This window comes from Anabas testudineus, chromosome 21 (assembly GCF_900324465.2).
Source record: "Anabas testudineus chromosome 21, fAnaTes1.2, whole genome shotgun sequence".
NCBI lineage: Eukaryota > Metazoa > Chordata > Actinopteri > Anabantiformes > Anabantidae > Anabas > Anabas testudineus.
In genome coordinates this window covers 15,606,191-15,617,168 of record NC_046629.1, presented here as the reverse complement: position 1 = coordinate 15,617,168, position 10,978 = coordinate 15,606,191, and the positions used below count along the sequence as shown (strand labels likewise).

General features: G+C 42.1%; 1 protein-coding gene across 4 annotated transcripts; it reads left to right on the top strand.

The window, feature by feature from the left end:
* The first annotated feature begins 1,503 nt into the window (after positions 1-1,503).
* Positions 1,504-10,459, top strand: znf148 (zinc finger protein 148). Of its 4 annotated transcripts, none has more exons than XM_026375611.1 (7): positions 1,504-1,616; positions 3,678-4,003; positions 4,590-4,715; positions 4,836-4,959; positions 5,122-5,205; positions 5,353-5,471; positions 5,668-10,459. In XM_026375611.1, the coding sequence occupies exons 2-7, from the start codon at positions 3,710-3,712 to the stop codon at positions 7,300-7,302; spliced, it is 2,382 nt and encodes a 793-aa protein (XP_026231396.1). In that variant the 5' UTR covers positions 1,504-1,616; positions 3,678-3,709; the 3' UTR covers positions 7,303-10,459. The 4 variants fall into 4 exon arrangements, with proteins under 4 accessions (XP_026231396.1, XP_026231392.1, XP_026231395.1 ...); XM_026375607.1 differs by having other exon boundaries at positions 3,678-4,063; XM_026375610.1 differs by lacking the exon at positions 1,504-1,616 and adding an exon at positions 1,628-2,530 and having other exon boundaries at positions 3,678-4,063.
* The last annotated feature ends 519 nt before the right edge of the window (positions 10,460-10,978 follow it).

Here is a 10,978-nt window from a genome sequence, read left to right as displayed (position 1 = left end):
GAGATGAGCGACTGCATGTCAGGAGCAGAGCCGGGCAGAGCGGCGTGGGGCTCCGCGTCCGTCCGTCCTCAGTCTGCTATCTCTCTCGCTCTCCTCCTCTCCTCTCCTCCGCTCCGGTGGCAACTGTTGAGGACGGAGCCCGGGGCTTTGTCGTGCGTGGACACACACATTTAGAGCCTGACGCACATGCACACGCACTCCGAGACTCCAATATATATATATATATATATATATATATATATATATATATATATATTAACCGGCGATCCAGGCGCGCAAAAGCGTGGGGGCTTCCCCTTGCTAGAAGCGGCTCAGGAGTGGGCTGCCTGTCCCCAGTTTCACTCTCTCTGGCTGCCAGACGCACGCCAGAGGAGACGGAGACGGTGAAGACAGAGAGTGATAACCGCAGCTCATTCACGGGTGACTGTGCCACGAAAAACTATGAAATTCAGCAGGTGGATGTTCGGAGTGGATCCGGCAGAGACGATCCAAGACACAGGATGGAGAAAGTCCTAAGTTGCGTGTCGAGCTGATGCACTTGTCGGCAAACAGGTTGATTAGTATTCCTCACGGCGGTGTGCGTGGATGTGTGTGTCATGACAGGCTATCGTCTTATCACGACCCTCAGCGTCGCTTTTCTTCTGGCACACCTGTCAGTCTGAGCACCAACACATGCCCGCATGATGATTCAAACCCAGACGACCAAACCGGATTCCACTTGATGCGCTTTTTTATTGGCATTATATTCAAAGGCAGCCTGGCGGTCTTCACAGACCCTAGTGTTGCCTCAACGGATCCATTAAAAGAGAAATCACCCCATAACAAATGACAGACGCTCTAATAAGAATGGCAAACTATTCAGTCACAGCAACACTGCAGCTGGAGATGCAGGAGATACGCAGTAGCCTCATAAACATCACAAGGTCATAACTGGAAAGGCAGTTAGAGGGCTTTTTGTTTGTTTTTGGGAAGGAGGGGTGTTTTTCACATGCCAAACCTGCCCTGGCTCTGTTTTTTATTTATTTATTTATTTTTTTAACTGGAACAGTGCCAGCAAAATTAGGAAGTCACCTTTGTTTTAGTAGTTTCACTTAGGCAAGAAAATATGTCACATGTGCTGCTGCAGCCCACTTGATTGCAAACGACATCGGACATTACTGCACGAAACTGATTTTTCTTCATGTGGCTTCTAACCCAGTTACCCAGAGTCGTCCTTAATTTCCGCACGGATTCAATCAGATGACAAATCAGATTTAACCACAGTGAAGGGCGCTATTAATAGAAATAAAGCACAGGATGGATCAAACCTGAATTTACAAAATGACTAACTTAAAAAGGGTCACAAAATACACACAAATAGTAAAAAAAAAAAAATCACAACTAATAGGACATTATTAAGGCCGATTTCTAGAAGTAGGTCGTATTAGGACATTTATCAGCAGCAGGGATCGGGAGCCCTCTGTTCCCCACTTACCCAAGCGAACCACTAGGTGGCGACAGATTAATAACTTCATGCCTCGGTGAAGTGTGATGGTGTGATTATTCCGCACACCATCATTACACTGTAGTCTTGCATAACAATCATGACAGCTAAACGGATTTAAGACGCGCAGCAGGTAAGGAGAAAAACAATGCAGCTTTAATGGTTGACATGTGATTCGTGTGCGACTGAGACGTTTGATACCGTTGGTCCTAACAGCGAGCAGGCTAGTTAGCGTCACTAGCAGCCAATTACACTGTGGCCTATTGGGCAAAGCGGCTGAGGAAGCTTGAGGTGCTAGCGCCGAAGCGAACTACCTCTGCTAACAAGTTTGGGGAAACGGGCTAAACAAAGTTGTGTTCTGTGCCATGTTTGGCAGCTGCGATTCATTTTTGGAAAAGCGCACGCGAGAAGACACGCCTGTGCCTTTGAATATGCGGTGTCAAGAGACGACTGCAGCGACAGAGACTGGTCAGGGTTTGCAGTGACCTGCTAGCAGAGAGCTAACTACAAACAGGCCGGAGACGTCTGTCAAGCGCGCGTAGCTAAGGGACAGCTTCCGGTCGCTGCCGCCAAAGTAAAGCTACTGACAAGCGCTTGTAATGGGTTAAGAGGTAGGTCGTAATGTAGCGTTAGATCTGAGGTGACTGGTTGGCGTTGGCTCGAGTTAAACTAATTTTGTTTTTTGCTTTTTGAAAATATATGCTTCTGAGATGGTCTGAAACTGACTTACAATGCAACCGAAATATTGCCAGAGGGAGTGGTAAGTGCATACGAGTCAGTGGTGTGACGACAGTAGCACTGTCCAAATATTGGCTTTTAAGATGCAATTTGTGTTATTAATAGTGAAGGTTGGAGTTTGACGTTGATGTCATTGACCCTACAGCGTCCCAATTGACGTAATGGACGTGCTTTCATTTTGAAGGTCTAGTGGCCTCTATTTCCGCACTTCCTCGGCGGTTGTGGTTAATATGATGTAGTTTAACGTTAGCAGCTGCGACCAGCTAACTGGCTAGCAAGAGACTTAACCCAGTGCGTCTAAATGGCACAGTGAGTGGGTTTGTGAGTGGGTGGTTGTTCGTGTGTGTGTGCGTGTGTGTTCAAACCGTAACCTTTCCTTGCTGTCTCTCGGGTCAGTCTAACGTCATAGTGGCTGATTCAGGACAAACTCCTCTGACCACAAGTGCTAACTTCAGGTTAGCTTGTTCAGATCAAGCGCAGGCTAAGTAACGTGACGGTAACTGATTAACGTTGGTGCTGTGAAGTGTAACGTCAGTGATAACTCCAGTGTAAAGTGTCGGTCTGTTACGTGGGGCCGAAAATATCCTGATGTCAGTGTAGACTGACATTTAGCCGCCCGTGAAAGAAATATTTGTTTAAAGATCTGTGTTACAGTGTAACTTTGTTTTGTCAGGACATAAAAGCACCGAATAATTTCTATACGTTGATTAACAATCACTGCGGCTTTACACTCTGTAATACGTTTTTAAGATAAGATCACAGAAAGAACAGCTGACCCAGTTAAATGAAGGGTTGTTTGGGAGAAACATGTCAAACTAAGTGGAAGAACAACTTGTGTAAGTCATTTGTAAAACTATTCCTAACTAGTGAATACATTAATGAATCCCACTGGGGGCTGGACCATGACACATATGACATATTATATTGTCCATTGGGAAATATCCCACTCTGTTATTTTTGATGAGTGATGCTGTTTACTTCACTTTTAAGAATGTGTAGTGATATGACTTGGGGTTAAAACAGTGTTATTGAAGTGTACTCTTGTATTAACACATGTGTCATTACTGCACAAGTAAATACTATGATGCAGTTTTAAATCTATATCACCCACCCTTAGGGATTCATAATATTTATAGCAAAAGACCTGTGTCTGCCATGCAAGCTAGGCTTGTACTGTACTTCCCATCGTTAACAGCACAGGTGTCTGAACGTGTTCTTTACATGCAGGACCTACAGTAAACATCACAGTTTTAAGAGGAAAATAATGCAGTCAGTTGTAGAATGATGCTGTCCCCAGTCACCCGGGGTGCTGTTTGAAAAAAATGTTTGTAGTTGTGTTTGCTCTTCTTTCTGATTGTTTTCAATCTCGGTAACAAATACTCAAAACCTAAAAAGAAACCTATATAGTTTGAGATGTAGCCTGCAAACCCTGTCTACTCATCTCTCTCACTGTTAGTTTTTACAGATTTAAGAATTACTCTATGTAAGATGAACACTGAGGACAAGTTGGAGGGCATGCTGCTGAAATGCAGCAGTGGAGGAATGGATGGAGGAGGGAGAGTCAGGCTGGGCAGTGGAGGAGGACTGGTGGTGATGACCCTGGCGGAACGATCATTGGCGAGCCACCCTCTGTTGGCTGAGGACGATGATGATGAGGACGACGATGAGGACTTGACTGGGAGCTCGCTGGTTACTCATGATTTGGTCCCTCCAGAGCAGCTGATGATGCAGGAAGAAGCGACAAAGAATGGTGCAGGAGGAGAAGAAGAGGGAGGAGGCGAGGTGGGAGTGCATTCCCCCCTAAAACTCACCAATAAGTTGCCCTTCTTGCTTCATATGCCAGTAAGACGTAGTCCATGTATTGGTGAGATTATTTGTGTGGATACTTATACATACGGTCTCCATGTAGAGTGATTTTCCATTGTCATTACATGGAGTCTCTGTTACAGGTAATGAACAGTTTAACAGTGAAAACGCACGTGGGTTTTGACCCACACAAAACACATACTTGAGCCAGTTGGCAGTCATGAGTATTTTTGAAATGCAGTCTTAAATCTGAGACCATGCTTAACATTTTAGTTGATGTTATTGTTTCTAAAATTTCAGAAAGGTGAAAACTTAATAACATGATCACAAAGTTGCCAGATGTAATCTCTCAGCAAGTCATAGGTTTACTAGGGGTGAGAGTTAAAGGATGAACCACATCAACTGGCTTCTTAAATGTTAGAGGAGTAGCTACCTCCCACATTGGTTGATTGTCCTCCGTTTGCCCTGTTGCCCTTTCTTGACCTGGATAAACCGCTGGATGGGTGGGGTTTAAAGTAGGTCATGTGATGTATTAAATGTCTTTATGGTTCTTGTTTCACAGTTGAGCATCAAGCAGGAACTAAAGCTGTCTGAGCCAGCAATGCAGATAAAGAAGGACAAAAAAGCAGTTAAGGACCTGATGGTGTGTCCCAAAAAGAAGAAAAGGAAGCAGCGTTCACCAGCAAAGGTCTGAAAAAGTCAACAAAGACATTTTATTGTGCCGCAGAATAGAGGAAGTTGTTTTATAGGAAACAATTGAAACAAATACTATTTAAATATGTTGTCTTTGTTCTCTTTGCTGTTGTAGATACTCAGCGTCAATGATGATGGATCACTGGGGATACAAAACCCCAAGTGTCACGTCTGTGCTCACTGTAATGCTGCATTCAGAACCAACTATCATCTGCAGAGACATGTCTTCATTCACACTGGTATGAATTGCTATACGATATACAATTTCATTTTATTATTATTTTATTTGTTGTTATCTTTCACTCATGACCTGTCTTAAGTAAGGAGCAGCAATGCTAAAAAAATATTTAGCAGTGTATCCTTCATTTTACTGTGTTTCTGTGTATTTATGTTTACTTCAGGTGAGAAACCATTTCAGTGCAGCCAGTGTGACATGCGCTTTATTCAGAAGTATCTTCTCCAGAGGCATGAGAAGATCCATACCGGTGAGAACGCCATCACTCTATCACCACGATATCACTGTGATTTTCTTTTAGTTTTCGTGAGTGAGTGAGTGAGTGAGTGAGTAGAAGTGTTAGTGAGTCATCATGTGTTTTTCCTTTTTTCTTTTATTATTTTTTGTCTGTGTTTAGGTGAAAAACCTTTTCGCTGTGATGAGTGTGGAATGAGGTTCATTCAGAAGTATCACATGGAACGACACAAGAGGACTCACAGTGGAGAGAAGCCCTACCAATGTGACTACTGTCATCAGGTATGCTGTTGTATGTCTGTTTGTTTGTAAATTTTCTGGATCTGGGAGCGTCAAGACTGAACGTGGTGGTAAATCAGATTGAAAACAGCATAAAATCTGAGCTGGTTCTTTGTACAGGACAGGATAACAGTATTACACAGATATACACTGTGTGTGTTTACTATAAAATAAAATGTATTTTGTCTTCTATCCACAGTACTTCTCCAGAACAGACCGCGTTTTAAAGCACAGACGAATGTGTCATGAGAACAGAGAGAGAAAGACCAACAAGGGTGCTGGTAAAGTTGGACCTTTATGCGAAGCGGACTCCTTAAGCCTCCCTTTTCTTGCCAAAGAGTGCTCACTGCCCAAGAAAAAGCGCCAGAAGTGTGTGGACAAGAGTTCAGGCACGTTCACAGCTGCCCAGACAGAGGGGCACGCCGTCACCGTTGTGGAAAAGAAGGAGAAGGAGGAACAGAAACAGAACAAAATAGAAGGTCTACCTCTCTATGCCATGACCTCCAAAGTCAAACATGAATATGTGATCACTGACTACTCTGTGGAACTTCCTGAAGAAACAACCGGCCAACACCAAGAAGGCGAAGTGTCGCCAGAGGAGACAACTCCTCCCAAGCTAGTCCTGAAGAAGGTCCCCAAAAGGAGTCTCAAACAGTCGAGTGAACAGACTCCTCCCTGCCTGTCCACTCTGTCTTCCTTTGAGGAAAATAGTAAAGTCACACAGTACACTTTTGAAATTGTGGACAAACAAGGCCTGTTAGACGTAGAAAGCAACACTGAACTCGAGTCTGTTGAAACTCTTCAAGGAGGGCCAACAAAGCCAGCAGCCAGCAGCACAAACTATGATGACGCCATGCAGTTTCTCAAGAAGAAACGCTACCTTCATGCCGCGGTGACCAACAATAGTCGGGATTATGGCCTGAACACAAGTAACATCTCTTCTCAGCCGCCTGTTACACAAACTGTGGTGTCAGCCGTCATTGATGAAACTGTCCCAGCCACCATTCTGGAGCCCCAGCCAATCAGCACAGAGATTAAGGCAACTCACGACAAGAGTGTGCTGCCAGATGAGGTTCTTCAGACACTGTTGGACCACTACTCCAATAAAGCCAACGGGCAATCAGACATTTCTTTCAGCGTGGCCGACACCGAGGTGACATCAAGCATATCCATTAATTCCTCGGATGTTTCAGACAGCAGCCCCGTGGAGAGTCTCGGAGCCGGAAGTGCCCAGGCTCAGCCAGCGGCTGAGAAGGTCAGCCTTTTGCAGGAGTACTCCAAGTTCCTCCAGCAAGCTCTGGAGAGGACCAGCCAGAACGACAGCTACCTGACCAGCCAGAGCCTCAGCTTGGTGTCCGAAAACCCAACGTTAGCTGGACAGCCTCTGTTCTCCACGGAGAAACAGTTTCCTTCCCCCAGCAGGTTCAAATCAGGGATGAGCTCTCCGCTAAGATCCACTTTAGAGAAACCTCACTTTGGATTGCTGGTCGGGGACTCCCAGCACTCGTTTTCATTTTCAGGTGATGAGACCACCCCTCCCTCTGCAGTGTCCCCAGCTGAGGACTTTCTGGAGCAGGTCTCACCCTCCAAAAAGACAGACTCTACACAGGGAATACTGCAGACTTTTCAAATAAGCTCCTTTGATCAGAACTTCAAATCTCATTTCCAGACAACAAGATCTGGATCCTCGTCACAGTTTACTGTTGCCAACGGACAAGTAAGTCTTCGAGGACACAGCACAGACTTCTCAGAGTTCCCCCTAGTGAGAGTAACTGAGACTAGGTCTCAACTGAACTCCTCCCCGGACGTTTCATCAAGTGAAACCTTTGGCTGAAGGGAAGGGAGGAGGGGGGGGGGATCATTTCTGTTAATAATTTCAGCTGCACTTTATCTCATGTCTCCTGTTTTGCCAAAATAAGCCCCGTTACGTACTATGTACTGTTTCTGAAAGCATTTTGTTAGAAAACATAAGTCGTGTTTTGTTTAGTTTTTCCAGCCTCACATTGTAGGTATACTGAAAATGGATAAATCACATTAGCATTTCCCCCTTTTAAAAAAAACAAAAACAAAAAACAATTTGCATTATTATTGTTGTTATTACGTGTATATTTGTTGCTCCAGAATGTACATCAAGAGATTACGTGACCAAAGTGTAAAGCAAGAGACATTGAACTACATAGTCACATACCATTGCCATAGAGCTTATTGTGAATGTTTCTGTCAATCAGTTTGCCTTGCACAAACAGCGTCTCAGCTCTTGCTGCTCAATGCAATATTTCCACCTAGTAAACTGTAGGCTCTATTTATGTATGCTTTTCTCGCTCTTACTCTAGCTACCTCCCCTTAACTCGATCTGGTTAAATTTAAGTTCACTCCTAGACCCTTTTGTATTTCTGACAGGTACCTCCTGTGAAATTACCTACTGAAACGAAACCATGGTTCGATCACGACTAATTCTTCGCTCTACGTCGTAGTCGCTTTAATCTCAGCTGAAGTGGGTGTTGGGACAAGATATATGTGTAATGGATGCCACAGGAAAGATTGAACTGATTGCGCTTGTCTCATCTGGAATCTAGTTCATTTTTCCAAGCACTGATTTTTACAAATGTGATATTATGGCAGGATGAGCTGTAGATTTCAAAGTTGTAAAGGTTTCGTCCCCTACCCTCCCCTAAAATAGGATTTGGGTATCAAATAGCTGCACACATGTGATGACTGCAGGATAATTTTTAATTTTCTTTGGTAGCATGAGAGACATGTAATGAAATCACTTAACAGGATTGTGCTTAACGTTTGCACAATTTGCACAATCTTCACTACAGGAACTGTAGTACTTACTTTCACAGTGGAGGAATTGCGCAGCACCTTCACTTAAAAAGACAACAGTTTTGTTTAATGAGATTTCTGACACTGACCACTTAGTGGAAACTGTCAGATTTGAGTTACCGACGATGCTCTTCGCTTTAGACGCCTGCGATGAGGTGGCTCTCGTGGCTGCGGTTTTACAGTACCTTGTTGTTGGTCTTGGAGAAATGCGCAGGCTCTGAGGGAACGACGACGCGACAAGGACACCACGGTTTTATTATAAGGCTATATTGTAAAATATACAGCACACGTGGAAATGCTCAGTTCCCCAGTTTCATTTATTGTTTTGCGCCTGTGCCTTTCTTTCTTTTCTTTCCTTTTTCTTTTTAATATTCCAGCCTTTCCTATACTCATTCCTTGACACACGTCTCTTTTCACACAGTCAATGCTCTAAGGCTACTAATTCAACTTGCACAGTAAGAACAAACACATAAGCTATCAACCTATTCGATCTGTAATACGTTGACATCTGGGAGCTTCATTTGATTTTTTTTTTTTTTTTTGCCCATTATGTTTTATTATTTTAGAACTTTAGCAAGAAATAACTGTTATGAAGTTGGAAGAAGGAAATGACATTGTCGTGTACTGTGCTGCAGTATGTCTAGATGAGTACAGAATCATGCGTTAGATATCTGTAGTTTCGATACTTGATTACCGCCTTGTTTGCTAGAATTCAGTAGGACACCGTGCTGTTTTATCACACTGTTGATTGTTTTTCCACGTGTCCATGTATGTATGTCCTCTTATCTCGTTGTTTTTGTATTAAACACTGTTTTTTTTTTTTGTTTGTTTGTTTGTTTGTTTTGTCGCCGCCATCAAATTAAGATTTGCATGCATAAAGCTCCCTCTTGTTAAACTTCTACCGACAATCAGGGACAGCACAGCACTCACGGTAATCATCAGATACTTTATTTTTCCTCATTGAACATTCCCTCTAGAATGTATAGACAGTACCCTGCTGTAAATACTTGTGTATATTTTTCATGTTCTGAGAAGTACTGTTAGATCTTTGTGTCAATAGAGAGACGAGGCCTGTGCAAGAGACACTTTTTTTGTCAACAGACAGCACATGGATTAGATTCCCAGCATTTATTAGATTCAGCAGCGAATGCTTTTCAATTGCCGCCAAGATGTGAGGTTTGTATATATATCTCACTGCTGTTGTCGGAACAAAATGGACATGTTTTATACCGTTTTATTACCGATTGGTAAAAGGACATTTTTTGTAAGTAAGTGCAGATTGTGCATTATGATGGGTTTTACTATATAACAATTGTTGGTAATGAAAAGCCTCCAGACAACATTAATTTGGGTTTAAAGTAATACTCTGATATCAACGTTTTTTGTATTTCACAGCTTTGAGCAGGTTCACGTAGATTGTGGATGGCAGAAATATTACTCATTTCATTGTAAGCATTTTTTTTTAAAAGCACAGTGTGTATGAATAATTCTGCTTTGGAAAATTGTATCCCATGAATTGTCCACAGAGAGTTTTGAACTCAGTTGAGCATTTTAAAATGCATTACTGTTGATGGGAATTTGTTAGTTATATGAGCAGTACTATGGTATTTTTTCCTTTTTTTTTTTTTAATTAAACTGTCACCATTAACCTGGCCATAAGTGTCCTTGTGTAAGCTAGAGAGAAAAAAAATATTTGTTTTGTGTAAAAAGACCAGAATTATGAATTTTTTGATAAAACTATTTTTGAAACATGTCATTTAAGGCACTGATATGTACAGTATATCATATGCAGTTGCTATCGCTACCTTCATTTATCTCTGTATAAGTTGTTTGTGTCAAGATCTCTCAAATACAAATAGAAATCTCGTGCTCCAGAGTGAACTTTGGCATTTTCCTACTTTTAATGAACTTGACAAGGAAGCCTTAGGGCTTCACCCTATGGTTGATCTTAAGTTAGATGGTAAGGTGTATTTGCATGGTCTCTAACTTGTTGGGTCGAGTGAACGTGTTATAAGAATAATGTGCAGCTTTAATTGTAGCTGATTAATTTCGGTCAAGTAACCCTTATGATTAGATTTTTGCAATATGTTATGATTTGTACAATCGGATTAAATTGTTTTGATTGTTGTGTGTCACGTCCTTATAAATAAACAACATTCACAGTATGTGACCTTGAATTCTTTTTGATATGCTTATGTTATCTAACTGCTGGTGCCACTCGCTGTATAGTAGGATTTACTGAGGAAAGCAAACACTGAATTTCCATATGATATCTTAATTACATCTGGAATTAAAGAGGATCTGTTGGAAAAATTGGTTAAACACTAAAAAAAAAAGCTGCTTTCTGGATCTTCTTTAAAAGGCTGTAACAGCTAACAGGTGAGCTGCTCTCGCTGCTTTGTGTGTAGTGCCCATAGAACAATGCTCTGCTGTACATCCTGTTGTAAAATAGCTGAAAGGACAATGACAGAGCAAATGACGAAAGTATAACAATTAGGTTTGTATGTGTAAGGTCAATATGATCATAATATTCACTTTAGGCAATTTAGAGTTTGACGTTATGGTCACCTGAGTTTCACAGAGAACTTCGTTGTTGAAAAAGCCACACAGAGACTGCACCGTATTTTTGAGGAGATTATTTTATTTTAATAATTTAATAGAAATGCTGGAACAGATTTTTAAAT

Coding starts and splice junctions, on each gene's coding strand:
- znf148 (XM_026375607.1), top strand. CDS start 3,710: ATGAACACTGAGGACAAGTTGGAGGGCATGCTGCTGAAATGCAGCAGT. Junction 4,064..4,589: donor CCTTCTTGCTTCATATGCCA/GTAAGACGTAGT, acceptor CTTGTTTCACAG/TTGAGCATCAAGCAGGAACT. Junction 4,960..5,121: donor ACATGTCTTCATTCACACTG/GTATGAATTGCT, acceptor TGTTTACTTCAG/GTGAGAAACCATTTCAGTGC.